This window comes from Dreissena polymorpha, chromosome 11, assembly GCF_020536995.1.
Source record: "Dreissena polymorpha isolate Duluth1 chromosome 11, UMN_Dpol_1.0, whole genome shotgun sequence".
Classification (NCBI taxonomy): Eukaryota; Metazoa; Mollusca; class Bivalvia; order Myida; family Dreissenidae; genus Dreissena; species Dreissena polymorpha.
The window spans coordinates 15,464,793-15,484,201 of record NC_068365.1 but is presented as its reverse complement, the minus strand read 5'-3'; the positions used below and the strand labels follow the sequence as shown (position 1 = coordinate 15,484,201).

Here is a 19,409-nt window from a genome sequence, read left to right as displayed (position 1 = left end):
TGTAAACAATTTGTTAACATCTTCTTCTACTAAACCATTGAGCCAATTTCAACTAAATTTCATGTGGAGCATCCCTAGGTCATGGGACAAAAGAATTGTTAAAAAAGATTTGATCGCATAACCAAGATGGCCGCCATGACCATATATGGTAAAAACCTTAAAAAATCTTCTTGTCAGAAACCGCTCATCAGATTTTCAAAAAATTTCACAGGGATGACCTTTGAAGGCTCCCCTGAAAAAGTTGTTCAAAGAAATTTGATTCGTCAAAAAATATGGCCGCAGGAGCTCGTTGAACTTTGCATGTTTATTCGTTTTTGCCTATTTTGTGAAAACTTTAAAAAATCTTCCACATTTTTTTTCCGATCCTTTCCAAATTTGCACAGTGTCTTTATATCAATGAGGACACGAAACCTACAAAAAATGAGCATTATTGGTCCATGAAGTACAGAATTACCTCCCCTTGAATTGAGAAAATGGTGTTTATGCAATAAAGTCCAAATTTTTCATCCAATTCTTTCCAAACTTGTAAGGATTTAGCATGGTTCAAACAAGGGAAACAACTACGGTTTATGCGAGTTCTTTTTATTACAGATTTGCCTCCCTTTAATTCATTCAAAATCTTATTTTACAGCAGAGATTCCAAATCTGACCTGTAAATGAGCCCCATATTTACTGCCAGTGCTAGGTTACCTTTTCCCATTTGATCATTCTTAAGTATTGGTCTTGTAATGCTGCTACTGCTTCTGCTACTGCTACTGCTACTATTACTACTACTACTACTACTACTACTACTACTACTACTACTACTACTACTACTACTTCTACTACTACTACTACTACTACTACTACTACTACTTCTACTACTACTACCACTACTACCACTACTACTACTACTACTACTACTACTACTACTACTACTACTACTACTACTAGTACTACTACTACTACTACCACCACCACCACCACCACCACCACCACAACCACCACCACCACCACCACCACCACCACCACCACCACCACCACCACCACCACCTTCTACTACAACTGCCACTACTACTACTACTTTTACCACTACTACTACTACTACTACTACCACTACTACTACTACTACTACTTCTACTACTACTACTACTACTACTACTACTACTTCTACTACTACTACTACTACTACTACTACTACCACTACTACTTCTACTTCTACTACTACAACTACTATTACTACTACTACTACTACTACTACTACTACTACTACTACTACTACACCACCACCTCCACCACCACCACCACCACCACCACCACCACCATTCACAGTGACAAAAAACGTATTCACACAATGGCTGCTACTACAACTTATAGCCCATATAGGGGGGCATGCATGCTTTACAAACAGCCCTTGTTTCTATGGGATTTTAACCACAACTGTTCATGTTTATCTCCGACACATATTTTTAGGTCACCTGTCATGAAGTGACACGGTGAGCTTATGTGATCGTGTGATGTCCGGCGTCCGTTGTGCGTGCCTGCGTGTGTCCATGCGTCCGTCCGTCAACAATTTGTTTGTGTAGACAGTAGAGGTCACAGTTTGCATCCAATCTTGATGAAATTTGGTCAAAATGTTTATCTTGATGAAATCCGGTTTGGGATTGTATTTGGGTCATCTGGGGTCAAAAACAAGGTCACTAGGTCAAATAATAGAACAACCTTCTGTAGACAATAGAGGTCACAGTTTTCATCCAATCTTTATGAAATTTGGTCAGAATGTTTATCTTGATAAAATGTGGGTTGGGATTTTATTTGGGTCATCTGGGGTCAAAAACTAGGTCACTAGGTCAAATAATAGAAAAACCTTGTTTTCATCCAACCTTTATGAAATTTGGTCAGAATTCTTGATGAAATCTGGGTGGGATTGTATTTGGGTCATCTGGGGTAAAAATCTAGTTCAAATAAATAGAAAAACCTTGTGTTGACAATAGAGGTCACAGTTTTCATCCAATATTTATGAACTGTGGTCAGAATGTTTATCTTGATGAAATCTGGATTGGGATTGTATTTGGGTCATCTAGAGTCAGGAACTAGGTCACTAGGTCAAATCATAGAAAAACATTGTGTAGACAATAGAGGTCATAGTTTTCATCTGATCTTAATGAGTCAGGTGAGCGATTCAGGGCCATCATGGCCTTCTTGTTTAATATTCGGTTTTAGCGATTATAAAGCATTTTTGAGGTTGTCTAAAGTATACCTGTATTAATTGGTGAACTCATGTTCAACGCTTTATAAATTGATAATATAATTTCAGAGCTCCAGATAAAAAATTTAAGATAAAGAGTATTTCACTCATTACTTATTTAGCTCATGGTTTAATTACAAAATCAAAGACTTTTGCGGGAGTATTTGAAATACTCCCGCAAAAGTCTTTGATTTTGTATTTTATAAAAACTGTATACGTGAACAATTTTCAACATGCAGAAAACATGTATAAAAGGGGCCTTTTCACAGATTTTGGCATGTTTTGAAGTTTGTCATTAAATGCTTTATAATGATAAATGTAAACATTAAATTTTAAAAGCTCCAGTAAATAATCCAAAATAAAATTTAAAAAAAGAAAAAAAAAAGTAGCCCGCAACAGGTCGAACCAGTGACCTCCGGAATCATGAAGTAAAAACGCATAAGCCAACTGAGCTATTCTGCCAAGCATACATATGATGCGTATTTTATACGTTATATAAGCAATCTTCGTAGTTTCACAAATTTAAACGACAACAACAGAACTCTCCAAATTTTTCAATCGTTTCGCGTTGCAACGCTTAATAATTTTCCTTTTTTTTAAATCGTCAAAAGATGCATATATTGGTTATATTAGACCATGGTAAATGTTCAGTATTAATGTTTTCCCACACATATCATAACTAAACCGAAAATTTGCGAATCTGAAACAATGTTTTTTCAATTTTGTCAATTTACCAAACCGTGAGAAGATCCCTTTAATAATAAAGAACATCTACTCTTTTTTACATAAACATGCATTTTGAAATGGCTGATCAAATAATCCGAATTGGGGCACTGTTGATCCAACTGATAATTGCACAAAATGCGTATGCCAATTTTAATGATGGTTTTTTCACTCATCAAAAGTATATTTCATGCGTATTTGGAAATTTTCCATGAGTATTTTGCGCAAATACGCATCTTTTCTGGACCTCTGAATATAAACAAGCGTAACCTTATACTATTGCGTTGTTTTCCCGAATCTATAAATAGCCTGAGATTATAAATGACCTGTACTTCGTCATTAAGACGCAGGAGATAGTGGACTATTTTAATCATTCATAAACAATCGCTTCCGCGACACGTATAATACACACATTGTTTATTTATTCTTTTCTATATAAGCTCCGTTAAAAAATATTCCATTTAACACGATATTCACATAATGTTTCCATTTGTGAATGAATAAAGTTAAAGAAGTCAAACCTCTTGCATAAATTATACAACTCTTTATCGCGCGGATACGGCAGATGCTGCGGGTAGTAGGCTTTCTGTAGATACGCGAACAACTAAAAATACGGTCGAATAAGCCCCGTTGATTTTGGTCCGAATAAGGCTGAAGCCGAATAGACCCAGGTATTAGGCCTAGGCCGAATAAGCCTGCTACTGGGATAATAAACACCTGTTTAAAATGAAAAATAGAACTCATCGTGACGGTTCACTCGTGAAGAAAACACATAGACGCACTTAACGCTCGAAGTAGCCATATCCGCTTTTAGTCATACCCGTTAAATATTTACCAGGATGCAAATTATAGCATATATATATATATATATATATATATATATATATATATATATATATATATATATATATATATATATATATATATATATATATATATTGGACATATATATATGAAAATTTTACAACAAACATATGGAATTATGGCACACACATATGAAAGTTTAGAACACACAAATATTTTGAAAATTATACCACACAAATATCAGAATTATACCACATATATATAAAAAAATTTCATACATATATGAACGTTTAGAACATATATATGAAAATATCGAACATAAATTTGAAATTATACAACATATATTTGTTATGCAATACATATATCGGATTTTACCATATATATATATGAATTTATACAAGATATATATGCAGCTATACCACACAAAAATGGAAATATAGAACATACATATTTAAAAATACCAAATACGTATGGAAACATTGCATTTTGCAACGTTTGACACGCCATACAATAATAGATTCTTAATGTGTTTTCAACAATACCATGATAATTATTATTTTTGATTAATTTAACAAGAAATATTCCACTATATTGACTAATGTATTTAGCATGAGCGCGATGATTCTCGATACTGTTAATAATCGAATCACATAGCAATGCCCGACAAACCACTAAAACAGGTTTGTTCGAAGAACGCGCGCATAAATATTTAAAATATATACGGATACTTCGCTACGGTTTTCTGTTTTGTATCTATAGATTTATGACCAGCAATATGTAATAATGTAAAATAAGCCGCGAAAACTCCGCGTAACATCCCGTACTGCGTGTGATGCAGCTAAGAACTGCACAGAAAAAGACATTCGCTATCTTTGATCTAATTCGTTGAATTCTTTACCTTTCACCAACTTCAACCACAATCAACGCCGTTTATCTTCTCTTTTTAAATATGTATTGTTTATTTTAACCAATCATTTTATTGCTTATATTTGGACACAAAATAGCGCTTTTAAATGCCAGTTAACTCCATGTTATTACATATAAATTAATATTAGATTCATATTAAAATTTTCAAATAGGAAATGTATCAATCATTATAATTGAAAGTGCTAAACAACAGTCAGGTGGACATTTTATTAGCTCGGCTGTTTTCGGAGGTATAGTCATAGCCAGCTCGTTGTCCGCCGTCCGGCGTCCGCCGTGATAAAACCTTAACATTGGCTCTAAAATCAAAGTGCTTCCACCTACAACTTTGAAACTTCCTATGTAGATTCACCTTGATGAGTTCTACACACCACACCCATTTTGGGGTCACTAAGTCAAAGGTCAAGGTCACTGTGACCTCTAAAAAAATCTGACAAGCTTTCATTTATTCACAACTGCACCCGCTGCCGAGCGGTGTCACCCGTTATGCGGTGCTCTTGTTAAATTAACTACCGTTCTGTAAAGAAATTTCGGTAATTCTATACATATTGAAGCTTCCAATATCAGGCGCTGGCGCTTGCACCGACATCCACCAAGTTATCACGTGTAATGGTATAATTTTTAATAGTTAATACCTGTACGATGGCATTAAGGGATGGTTGTTATGAAATTACTTAAAATTAGTAAAATAACACTGTTTTCATTAGTTTCTGACACAAAATAGACATTTATGGGGATTTCGGTAACTTACTCCGAACGTATTACGAAATCCCACGTAAGTGTTTTCTTAATATACACGTGATATAATTCATATTTAAGAATGATAATACTACACGTTATAAATATTTATAATCTATAATTTATGATAATTGAAAATACTATTGAAAAACGGTGTTTTGTATTTGTAGTAGAAGTACGTGTTTTTAAAATTGCAAATGAACAGCTAAAATACCATATATCTTACATAGACTGGCCGACGATATAATCAGCTCTGTAAACACGACACCGATATCCAGTGTGATTAGTTTCCCTCATACACTTTAATATGGTTTAACCTGCATATGCAATTAAACTTGTAGCTGATATTTAATCAGAGTTATATCGGTCTCATACAGTAGTTTCAGCATGTAGTCGCACTAATACACTAATACAACACAGTTGGTAACTTAACGCTCTAAAAAACAACAAAGGAAACGATAATTGTTTAAATGACATATTTATAGCTTTGAAAGAAGTAGCACGACATACAGGCATTGGGCACATTTCGCATGATATCCATTAACGTTTACATAAAAGGCGTATTGGACTAATACACTAGTACAATGCAGTTGGTAACTTAACGCTCTAAAAAACAACAAAGGAAACGATAATTGTTTAAATGACATATTTATAGCATTGAAAGAAGTAGCACGACATACAGGCATTGGGCACATTTCGCATGATATCCATTAACGTTTACATAAAAGGCGTATTGACTTTCCACAAACATCGTTCTTTAATACTACTGTTGCATACTTTGGTACTGCACATAAAGAAAGATTTGAATATTAAAATGATAAAAACTTTAGGTATAATAAAACAAATAAATGGCGTCGCTCTGTATAACGCGTATTTCGTTTATTGCGCCAAATATGGAGCAGAATGTTATGTGGAGACTAGTTTTGCACGCGGACATTTATGAACATTCTTGTTCTCAATTGAAATTGACTGAAGTACCTGTATGCAAACCATTGTGCCATCATAATAATGACACAAAACGGACACATAGATTACTCGAACAATATCCATTTAAAAAGAAAATCTACATTTTTTTTTGTATCGGAATACGAAATCATGGTATCTTTGTCTGTATGTTTAACAGAGCATATGAACCTCGTTCTGTGCTTTCAGTGTCGTTCCAGATACGCCTGTGCAGCCAGCTATTTCCGCCAAGTATATACTAGATTTTCTCTAAGAGGCATTTTCCTTTACGCGGAAACATGTAAAGGCGGAAAGTGACATCTCAGATTAGTCTGTGCGGATGCTTTACGCAGATGCATAACGCTCGGTTTTCCAATATGAGAGGCGCTCTAAGAAAACGGGGCTTAATGCATGTGCGTCCACACAGGCTAATCAGGGACGACACTTGACGCTTTAATTGTATTTTTGGTTTAAAGGAAGTCTCTTCTACACGAAAATCCAGTTAAGGCGGAAAGTATCGTCCCTGATTAGCCTGTGCGGACTGCACAGGCTAGTCTGGGATGACACTTTACGCACATGCATTATGCCCAGTTTTCTCAGATCGCGACTCATATAGTTAATATCTTAAAAAGCGGTTCTTTGCTAGCTAAGTTGGTAGAGAAAGAAAGCATCGCGAGTTCGAATCCAAACACCGACAACTATAACCTATTTGGACATACGTCACGAATATATTTTCTATAGTTTATCTTCCCCACCCCTGAATCAAGTGTCGCAGTTATGACTTAATGGTTTAGCTATAATACTATGCGTAGCGCATATAGTGGTAAAACTCCGTTATATATAATTAACTTGCCGGTTAAAATGTGGGAAGTTTAAATGATCGCTTTAGTTGAAATGGTGTTAAGGCGGTTAAACTCCAATAAAAACAACAATTGTGCTTGGGCTGTGATTTGTTTATCGCGAGCAGCTGGACATACAATCCAGAAAACCTCAATGTTACACGTATATCATATGTTGGCTCCCGGGATCCCTTTGGATCTGTCCTATCGTCACGTAATTACGCGCCTTTATAGATTACGCAGTGACCTTTTTTGTGTGACGCAAAGTTCGATGGGATGACAATGCATACACAAGTCCGATGAAGTGTTCGTTGAGATTTTATTCTGCTTAATAACAAGTCCACAAAATATTCTAATAAATAAAATGCATTCAATCAGTTTCGAGATCGTAAGATATTAAAGACCAATTAAAAATAACGGCGGGCGGCAAGACCATTACGGGACGGCCCCGCGTTTCACAATTCAAATCTTTCTGATGTATATTCTAGTTGAACTAGAGCTGGACTTTAGAACATAAAACACTGCTCACTTTTATATTTACAAAAAAAATACAACCCAAGTTGATACTAAACATAATACTTTGTGATCCACAGCAGATGCTTTATATCCTGTTATAATTATTACTATATTATTACATTAAAACTGTCATCTTCGTTATTCATGTCAAAACTTATCTAACACAACCAATGTCGATTTCACAATACTTTATATATTATTATATAAAAACTGCCGTCATATTGATCGCTATTATGTACGAATGAATACATTTTTCGGCGGCTTTAGCAGATTGTTTTAACATTTTGTCGATAATTGTAATTCCGTTATTTTATCCAAGTCGAAACCCTAACTTTCGGGACTTTCTATAAAAAAAACTATTCATATATAAACATAACAACCCATAATTTCGATGTTTATATCGACTATGAAATGCTTATATATGCAACATTGACGGTTTGTTGAGATACTTCTAATATTGTTACATTTTCCATTGATAGCGTTCTGCTGACTTAAGCATACAGCTTACACTTGCTTTCGTCAATCGACGGTCTTTGAAATTCGTATGCAGGGTACAAAAGTAGTTGTTTCATGGTGCCAAATAGTACAACATTCTTTTCATGACACTCGCTAAGTAACAGTGGTAATTGTTATCTTCAGCTAAAGCGTTTAATTGAATTTATTTATGTTAAATAATGTAATTATTAAGAAAATTGCAGTCCTCACATGTATTACATTCAATACTTATTGTTGTACATAAAACAATTGGTGTACGTTAGTCCTGAAATTATTATATAAAATATACTAATTTCTTTTTGGCGTTGAACTCTACCGATGAATCATAATCTCAGTAAATCTAAGTCAACACTGATCTGAATCAGCAACGATGAATAAATGGGCGAATGCCAGCATTTCAATGAAAGCATCTCAAAAGAAGATGTGACTTCTGTTCAAATTCAAACATTTTATTGCATGAAAAACTAAATGGCCCATATCGCAATACAAACACAGCATATAAATAGTAACAAAACTCGTGATATAAAAAGTAAATACTGATTGTTAACCCTACGCAGATATAAAAGAACAATGTAAACAAACAATCCTTGAACATACAGTGTTTTGATAATACAATAAACGCCATATGTGTATCGCAAATGCATAATACATGTGCGCTGTGCTTGTTCCACACATGTGATTGTAATCTGTAGTATTGTTCACGTGTTAACCCTTTGCATGCTGGGAAATTTGTCGTCTGCTAACATGTCGTCTGCTGAATTTCTAAAATAAGCATTTTCTTCGATTTTATTGAAAGAATACTATAAGAATAGCAAACAGTTTGAATCCTAATGAGACGCCACGTTCTGTGGCGTCTCATCAGGATCCAAACTGTTTGCAAAGGCCTTTAAAATTCGGTTCCAGCGCTGAAAGGGTTAAACAACTCATTAATTTAATTGAACATCACACGATTAATCAAAACGAATTGTACACTAGCAAAAATTAAACACACATACGTCAAAAAAATCTCAAATAAAATACAATAACCGCCTGTATTATAGTATGAGTGATTTACCATCATTGAGTACAATGCGGTGATATATTTGCAAGAGGACATAGCTTACGTACCCCATTGGACGAGCCGACAGTCTTACAGCTATGTACGAGTACAACTAAATCACCGCATTCTACACATCTCTGCTTAACAATCTTTTTAGTTTATAACTAATACATTTTTCAATTGCATTTTGCATGTCCATTACATGTATATGAAACAATGACAAATCTGCGAATCATCAATGAACGAAACCATTCGCGCCATTTAATTAAAAATATTCCCGTTACCTGCAATCATTTTGTTTAAAAAATACGCCATGAGAAAATATTCAGTTAATTATTTAAATCATATTTAAATATGTTTTTATCTAACCTCGATTTCAAATATTATAAGTAATTCTTGTTTGAACAGTATACATACTATTTGATTTTTTGTTCGTGGTGGATAAGTTCGAAGTTGAAACGGAAATGATTGGGAAGTATCGTTAGAACTCTGACCGTAGATTACCAAAAATATTAAATGCAGGCTCGTCTAAATACGAGAGGATATTGGTCGGTCACGTGCTACGAACGACGATAGCAGACTGGATTGTATAAATAGGTATGTAATCATGTATAATAGTGTTTTGTGTTAGAAAGAGATTTAAAGAATAAAATACGCATGAAATTAATAATAATTTACAAAAATATGTCTTTTTATAAATTATTATTGACAATGTTTTTCATTACAACGTGTAAACAATGCGGAAAAAAATGTCTTAACCATTCCACCGATTTCGAAACATGTTAAACTATTATGTATATAGATGATTTGTATTAGCCCGATGTTAGATAATTCCGAACTTGTGAGGATTAATATTGCTTTGGGCGATATTTTCTTAAAAGCAAATACACAATTGTTCAGGTAGAAAATTTCACATTAAATAAATAAGCTTGCTTGTTTACTACTTTTTGTTGACATAAACATAACCGAAACGTTATCCGCAAAAGAAAAATCAGTTTATCACACAACAGTACAGACTATCATTCATAACAAAATACAACACTTTTGCATAAAAGAGTAGCATTAACACAACTATTACATCAGCACTTGATACCAAGGTTCCTGAATATTTCTTAGGTACCTTTTTTGAGGAGTGACCGACGTATGAATGGGTAGAAATATATTTAAAAACAACAACGAGAATCCTTTAATTAAAAGAAAATGGTCTTCAAACATGAATGCAACTCTCGATGAAAATGAGTGGAAATGTACGTTTAAATATCATGTGTTGAAAACCAGCAAAGTCAAACAAAAGCGGGTGCACGTCTAAAAAAAACTAAACAAATGACGACAATTATATAAATATGCACAAACATATCATTGAATGTTAACAACTTTAATAGAAATTTCAGAGTATTTGCTATAATACTTTTACATATTGTTATATCTGCGTAAATGCTCGTGTTGTTGTTGTTTTCTGTTCATTGGTATGTATAAAGTTGACAATTGTGCTTTGTGGATATATTACAGTTTGTTTTCGTATATTCGACTGGATAATGCTATGCTACAGACAATCGTTTTTGTTGTTGTTGATTGTGTTGCTGTTTTTTAAATGTCGGCAGTCATTATATGCTGTTGTTTTTTTCTGTGATGTACCTTTTGCAACGTAATGACATTGTACCGGAAATATGCAAGGGCAAATCGGCATACACATGAGCCGTGCTCTGTGAAAAAGAGGTTTCATGTAAAGTGTCGTCCCGGATTCGCATGTGCAGTCCGAACAGGCTTATGAGCAACGACACTTTCCGCCCATAACTAGATACTTGCTAAGAAGAAACTTTTTTAAAACGAACACAAAATCATAAAATCGGAAAGTGTCGTCCCTGATTAGCCTGTGCTGACTGTACATGCTAATCTAGGACGACACTTTACGCACATGCATTAAGCCCCCTTTTCACAGAGCACGGCCAATATATATTCAAAGGCTTCAAAGGCTTCAAAGGCAAAATCGCCTTTACGTGTCGAATTTCTTTAAAGACGAATGCAGTATTGTATTATCTCTCATTACCTTTAATTTGCACCGTGAACTTGTATCCGTACAGAATATCTATGAGAAGCGTGTCTAAGTAGTATTTTCCCGCTTCGCTCTAAAGCCAAAATTCATATTCCCACATGTTAAAATAAAATTCTATTTATTATGTACCAAAAGTTAAAATTAAAGAGGTAATATCAATAACACAGCAATCCAGACAATCAGACTGGGAAAACTGGGCTTGATGCATGTGCGTAAAGTGTCGTCCCAGATTAGCGAACTAATCGGGATATATATATATATGGGACTACAATGTACACACATGCAGTAAGCCACGTTTTCCCAAAGCGCGGCTTAACCTGTTGTTAAGTCATCAAACATGATTATTAATCGGCGGAATCATGGGCCGAATTCTGTTCGTGTTCAGATTAGGAAGGTTAGGAAGTGGCGCCAGGTTGGTGCGATGCACGGGCTTGAGCGCCGGGTTGTCTAACTCTTCAACGCTCATCTCGGGCAAGGCATCTTTGTTCAAGGTTCCGTTTATCGAGCTGACCGGCCTTGATCCGATGCCTGCACTGACTGCGTCTGGAATAACGAAAAGAATAGTTGGAATACGCATTTGGTGCATGTACATTGTATTTCAAAGTTGTTAAGGTCATAATGCGCATGGGGCTACATTATGTGTGGATCCGGAGTGTGTCCCAACACTCATACCTAATGAAATTGCGAGATTCACGAAAGTCGGTGCGAGTTTTGATTTATTGCTGCAAGTTTTAGCTATTTAGTTGTTACTGAAAGATGTTCAATTTTGGTTTGGTCTTGTAGTGTGGTGGAAGCCGTAGTACCCGGAGGAAACACCGCATGTCCAGTTTGGTGACCACCAATCAAACTCACATGATTCCATGAACTGTGATAGAAACCAGGTCGCCTAGGCGATGAGCGCGTGTACTAACCCCTACGCTAACCGGAAATCCTAAATTCGGTCAAATACGCTATGATAATCGACCGTCAACGTCATTACGGAATTTCAACCTAAGGAAAGACCCGTAATCAATGAAGTTTCTTGTTGTTCTTGTCTGCTTTTGGTTTATATATTGTTATCCGATCAAACGAAATGGGCATGCCTTCATACTCTTTCGAAGAGCATTTTTAAGGAACAAGGTTGCTCATCAATTAAATAACATTTTGACTTTCAATATACTGTGGTTTTCGACGCAGTGTGAAAGTTTGATAATTAATACTGTTAACAAAGTAAATCTTCAAATCTAGTCTAACCTGGAGGAGTGGATTTCTCTATGACAAAGGCTCCGTTTATCGAGTTGACGGGACACGATCCGATGCCTGCACTGACCGCGTCTAGAATAACGAAACCCTCGAGAAGAGGCATAGTCAGAACCCGTATTTGGTCATACTTATGTGTAGATCCGGAGTGTGTCCCAACACTCCTATCTAATGAACTTGCGAGATTCACGAAAGTCGGGACGAATTTTGAATCATAGCTGCAATTTTAAGCTATTTAGTTGTTACTGAATGATGTTCGAAAGGGGCATGCCCATAGCTAATTCAAGAGCATTCTTAAGGACCATGGTTGCTCATCAATTAAATAACATTTTGACTGTCCATATACTGTGGTTTTCGACGCTGTCTTGTGGTTTTATATTAAAGACGGCTAGTTTCCACCAATTTATTTCAGCTTATTGAATTTTTATTGAATTAAAAGCCTAAGGCTTATTAAAACGCTTTCGATGCCATTTCCTGGGTAGAACCAGTACTTTGTATCTTTAGGGGAGATCTTATGAACACTCCCACAGTGGGGATCGTACCCGTGGCCTTCCGGTCACCGCGTCCGCTACGCACCTGCGGCATCTTATTGAACTCGACAAATAACTTCTGATAACTCAATAATTATTTTTCAAACTACCGGAAGTTCAACTGTACTCAAACGTCTATAAAGAAAACAGTAAAAATAAATCCTCAAATCTAGTCTTGCCTGGAGGAGTGGATTTCTCGTCGGCTGATGGTATCCCGGGCCGTTTACGTTTTAAGCAATATATAATGACGGCACCAACAATCGCCAGCGCTAGAAAGCCCCCAACACCTCCCGCTATGATTGGTATGATGTTGGAGTTTTCCTTTGCAGTTGCCGTTGTGGTTTGGATGGTAGTTGTACTTATGGTGGTGGGGCCAAGGAAGGCTAAAAGAAAATTATCATGTTCAGGTTTAAAGTTTAGAAATTATATTGAAAAGAAAATTACTGATATCGAACTTTGTTATACAGCACACTTGTTGCGAATAAACGTTGCTTCTAAACGTTTAAAAGCTTGAATTATTTGAGTATAAAGCAACCAAAATATAAAAAGAAATATAAAGAAATCATGCCGGTACTTACGACAGGTTTCTGAAAATGCAAATAAAGGCCTATTAAGTATAGGAATATAAAACCTATAGTATTCATGCGGAGAACCTTCTTGTTACTATCAGCTGTCTTAAATAATCAAAAAATGACTTTACTTTCATACAACACTCCATTAAAGCAATATTTGAAACCGTTAAGGCATCGGATGACCTGCTTTAAACGCTTCTCAAAATCGTTAGACAAGTCGATATGGTCGGAACAAAACAACGTTAATAAAATATTTTCTGGTTGCGTTACAGTTGCACGAGAAGAGGCATCTCGCTTAATAGTATAGATGTTTGATGGCATACTTGCTCTATCACTTAGACGCCTGTTAACGGTGACGAATCTGAATTTATTTCAGAACAATTTTGTGTTTTGCACACGGTGGTCAATCAGACATGTTCACTGATACCTGGGCCCATATTCACCAACCCATTCTTAGAACACAGAATACAAAATAGACTTAGAACCACGAAACATACGTCCGACATTTAAATAAACAGGTATACGGGCTACAATGGGTGAGGATATCTTTAACAAAATGTTTTAAATAATGAATGATGATAGAGGTTTTTAATACCAAGTTTGACTAAAAATTCAAGCAATTATTGAATCTTTGAATTCAAATAATATTTTTTATTCTTAAACTTATGTCTAAGAATTGTTTGGCGAATACATGCCCAGTTTGATGGACTTGAGTTACCTTTAGCGGTCATAGTAACCGTGAACCCGACGTCAACGCCGCCCTGCTTGGCAAAGGAGGTGGGAGTGTGGTCCGTCTGACCGCAATGGCCGCCGACGAAACTGGCTGCAGTCCCCGCCGTGTTTGACACCTGGGCCATACAGAATCATGTGAACCATGTTCTAAGAAAAAATTAGGTTTAATTCATTTGTATCAAGTGTCATCATTTTCAGAACTGGGCTCATTTATGAAGACAGGTGTTGGCAGGAGCCAATATATTCACTAAAGTCAGCATTTTATAGGCATTATCCATGAATAATCGCGACTGTCAATAAATTTGAACAGCTTGTGGCGTTGGTTTCAAGGTCAGTTTAGAGCATACTTAACTAATTCATTTTAAATGCTGTGCATGATATTTTAGATCGCATATTTGTGTTCGTAAACTATTACTTGTATATGCTTCATATCAGAAACGAAAACTAGTGATTCAGAAAATTTACGAAAGAATTATAGTATTATACATATACACAATTTTACCACGCAGATAAACTGGCTGTCCTCTACGTAGACGATAGCGTAGTCATTTGTTGCCGTCATGTTGAACATACAATAGACCTTCCCGGCACCTGAATTAGAACAAAAATATTTCAGGTTTTTATTAGTGTTATGCCTCTAAAAATATGTTTTAAATAACTCTCAGTTTGAAAAGGCAAACTGTATTCGTTACACAAAACGCAATAACACGCACACACACACATACAAATAATGATGACATAGCATGACATAGTGCATTTCCCAACTGAAGTTGTAACAGGATTGACGTTATATTAGTGAACTTTATAAGTATAAAGTTACGCTTGATTTATATACAATATTCTTACTAGATTGTGTGAAAACTTATGAACGTCTTCATTGTAATTACACTTTTAATTTGCTAGTATTTATGAATTAAAGTCAGTGCGATCACAATGTTGTCCCGTTACGTAACAATGAGCCGCAATCTGGGAAAATGGGGCTTAATGCATATGGGATAGGTGTCGTCTCAGATTAGCCCGTGAAGTCCACACATGCGCCTTGGCTGAAATTTCGAAGATAACATTTCCTTTAAACCAAAAATGCAATAAACGCGGAAAATACAGACTAATCTGGGACCACTCTCTGGATTTGCCAGAGCTTAGCTCAAATTAACAGTTTGATCCACTGTTTACTTGAATACAGCATCTGTGTCGCACACGTCGAGTAGTTGAAGACCATCTCAGTTTTGTTAGTGCAGACGTCCCAATCGTCAACTGATGACGTGCAACTGTTGGCGCCACCAGCTGACGTCACGTTGTAGTCCATTTTTGCGAGAAGTGACGGTGGACAAAATTGCCTTGACGTAAGTTCTTTACCTTAAATATTTTGTAAATGGTCATTAAACCTTGAAACCGGGGAGCACAGTAATTGAGCGTGGTATTTTGAACTCAACATAAGGTTTCTTTTACTTGTATTGAAAATGAGCGCACTCAGTTATACACAATCGTGTTAATTGCTACTAGGAAATTGCGAAATACATAGACCATAAGTTAGTATGAAAACCCGAACCCATAACTAGTGATAAAGTTTGTCCATATAGGAACTTAACGGAAATATTTGAGTCGTATTCTGAGAAAACTAGGCATAATGCATGAGCGTAAAGTGTCGTCCCAGATTAGCTGTGCAGTCCGCACAGGCTAATCAGGGACGACACTTTCCGCCTTATCTGGATTTTCATGTAGAATAGACTTCCTTTAAACGAAAAATACCATAAAAGCGGAAAGTATCGTCCCTGATTAGCCTGTGCGGACTGCACAGGCTAATCTTGGACGTCACTTTACGCACATGCATTATGCCCAGTTTTCATAGAACACGACTCATTTATTCCCGTGTATTTGAATGCGTGTTTATGTCTAGAATGCACAATATCAATATTGAGCCTCCTTCAGAGAAAACTGGACTTGATGAATGTGCGTCGTTCCACATAAGCCTATGCAGTCCACACAGGCTGATGTGGGACGGCAGTTTCCGCATAGAGTTGATTTTTGTTGAGCAGAGACTTCCTTTCAACGAAAAATCCATTACAGGGGAAAGTGTCGTCCATGATTAGCCTGTGAGGACGTCACAGGCTAATATGGGATGACATTCACACATGCATTAAGCCCCGTTTTTCCAGAGCGCGGCTCATATATAAGTGCTACCTTGCTTGACCATGTAGTGAAACTCGTGCACTGGCGGGACGTCCCCACAGATCTGTCCCTGGGTGGTGAAGCTTCCCGTCTGGCTGATCTTGATGCGCTCATTGTTCAGTGACGGTGTTCGGGCTGAATTGCATAAACAGGCAACAAACATAGATCTGAGCTATATTTAAACGTCGTATAATTCATAGCCTTAATTTTTTGTATCACGTGTATTACAAAATCGGGTTAAATTCGCCATAAAATGCATATATGATTACGAATGTGCGTACTATATTTAGCCATGATTTTGGAAAACTGCTTCATGCCCGTGCGTAAAGAGTCGTCCCAGATTAGTCTGTACAGTCCGCACTGGCTTATCAGAATCGATACTTTCCGCTTTTAAGAAATTTAATGTTTAAAGGACGCCTCTTCCAAACGAGAAAACAATTAAGGCGGAAAGTGTAGTCCCTGATTTGCTTGTGCGGACTGCAAAGGGTAATATGGGGCATCACTTAACGCAGATAAATAAGACAACACACCCACCGTGGGTCCGATAGAAGTAATACGCATCCGGGGAAGACACATCCTTCAAGGTCAGACACAGGTAGGCCATATGCAGACCATTGGTATGCTTGAACACTTGCGTTGACCTTGAAAGATTCATACAACTTTTATTTGAAATGAGCCTCGTTCTGGGAACACTAGGCTTAATAGATGTGAGCACATGTGTAAAGTCCACATAGGTTACTCAGGGGCGACACTTTCCACCTAAGCTGGAGTTTTCGCTTACAGGAGACTTTCTTTTAACAATAAAAAGAAATAAGGCTTAAAGTGTCGTCCCTGATTAGCTTGTATGGACTTCACAGCATAATCTGGCATGTCACCGTACGCACATGCATTAAGCCCAGTTTTCCCAGAAAAATGCAAAGATATCTTGGATCTGTGATAAGTCAAGTATGGTATGAGAAACAACGAGTGTCCGATCTTTTTATCACATGCTTGAAAAATGAGACATTTCCGATTGTGCGAAAACATCTAAAAGTCTAAGGGTTAAGATGAAGGTTCGTGTAAAATGTTAAATGTTTCGTCCCATCGGATTACTTATAAAATATGTAGTGGTCACACTTATAGCGGTTTTGGCATTTTGTACCAGACCTTTTTAAACATGTTCGTGAATTTCGTTAACGAGTTGATTAACGAATTGCGTGGTCGAGGTGTTCCGGAAATATACAGTTTTTCTTAACGAAGCGATAGTTACAAAAACAATCAACAGATTCAATACATGTCAATGATAAAGAATACGCATTACTCACTTCAGAAGTAAAATGCCATCGGTGCTAAAGTAGGTTGTGCTCAGGCATTCCCACTTTGACACGCTGTTGACGCTTGGGTCGACGCTACTGACGTTAACGTTGAACCCAGTCAGCGTGTCACTAGCAAACGTCAGCGTCCCGTCTGTGCCATCCCATACCGTGTTTCCAAACGCATTCGGCCACGTGCAACCGCCCTCTAATGAAACCAACACGTGTATTTTGGATCCCGCATGGAACATACAACTGTTGACTTTGTTTCGATATGCGATTTTCAGTGTTTGAAGTCATTTTTAATGCTGTTAATTACTATCAGATATTTGAACAGGAGCATAGGATGCTCATGAAGGTTTTAGTTCGAGTGGTGTAGGGGATAAGTGCGAGCTTTTATTTAAAAGACATTGAAATTCTTTTTTCTGCACTTGTGCTAAATCAAACAACTAATATTAAGTAATTTGGGGTTTGATTCTAAATAAACGTTTAGAAACTTCACATTTCGACGTTAATGTTGAACTTCCATTTAAATGAATTTCGGTGAAAAGAAACAGTGACATACATGCATGTTATTGAGCATTAAGAAATATCAGGCATTTTCTTTCGTAAACTCATGTACACATGTTTATAGCTGTACTAATTTGGATGTTATATTTTCGGTATTTCTGTTGAAAAGAAGAGTTTTGTATGTTAACAAGATGAATGAGGTGACCTTTCTTTTGTTTGTTTTTTACCGCGTTGTTTACGAGTCGCCGCAGCGCCGTTATGTGAACATTACGTTCGACCGGGTAAACGTGTTCATGTGAGGTTAAGAAATAGCGGAACGTCAATAATGTTTTAACATGAATACAACCAGATTATCAATTGTTTCTGTTTGAGTATTTACTATGGAATACGGATAGTGCCATCTATAATCTCGCCCTTTTTTCATCAAGGGCGACACTAGACACACGAAGCAATACACGACGCACGATATTTTGCGCGACAGTCGCGGCGACGTACGATAGTTTGCGCGACAGTCGCCGCGACTGTCGCGAAAAATATCGTGCGTCGAGGCGACTGTCGCGCAAAATATCGTGCGTCGCCGCGACTGTCGAGAAAAATATTGTGTATCGCTTTGTGTGTCGTGTCTCGCGTTCAAAGGGCGACACTGGACACAAGAAGCGATACACGATATTTTGCGCGACAGTCGCGGCGATGCACGACATTTTATTATTCAAATAACGCCCATATTATCCGAATATCGTGTATCGCGGTCTAATTTCAGACGGCGACACTAGACACACGATGCGATACTCGATATTTTGCGCGACAGTCGCGGCGACGCACGATATTTGTACTGTTCAAATATCGTTGTAATAATATCGCCTTATATATCGTGTTAAATATATCGTGTGTCACCGCGACTGTCGCGCAAACTGTCGTACGTTGCCGCGACTGTCGCGAAAAATATCGTGCGTCGAGGCGACTGTCGCGAAAAATATCGTGTATCGCTCCGTGTGTCTAGTGTCGCCCTTGATGAAAGAAGGGCGAGATTATAGATGGCACTATCCGGATTCCGTAATTTACTGA

At 36.9% G+C, this 19,409-nt stretch overlaps 2 protein-coding genes across 2 annotated transcripts; both read right to left on the bottom strand.

Moving 5' to 3' along the window:
• Positions 1-11,248: 11,248 nt before the first annotated feature.
• Positions 11,249-12,677, bottom strand: LOC127850651 (uncharacterized). The gene is made up of 2 exons (XM_052383819.1): positions 12,534-12,677; positions 11,249-11,843 (listed from the first exon to the last, which is right to left on the bottom strand). The coding sequence occupies exons 1-2, from the start codon at positions 12,643-12,645 to the stop codon at positions 11,632-11,634; spliced, it is 324 nt and encodes a 107-aa protein (XP_052239779.1). The 5' UTR covers positions 12,646-12,677; the 3' UTR covers positions 11,249-11,631.
• A 527-nt stretch (positions 12,678-13,204) lies between these two features.
• Positions 13,205-18,110, bottom strand: LOC127849642 (uncharacterized). Its single transcript, XM_052382387.1, has 7 exons — positions 17,847-18,110; positions 17,077-17,183; positions 16,555-16,677; positions 15,547-15,729; positions 14,876-14,964; positions 14,360-14,489; positions 13,205-13,452 (listed from the first exon to the last, which is right to left on the bottom strand). The coding sequence occupies exons 1-7, from the start codon at positions 18,083-18,085 to the stop codon at positions 13,205-13,207; spliced, it is 1,119 nt and encodes a 372-aa protein (XP_052238347.1). The 5' UTR covers positions 18,086-18,110.
• Between the last annotated feature and the right edge of the window lie 1,299 nt (positions 18,111-19,409).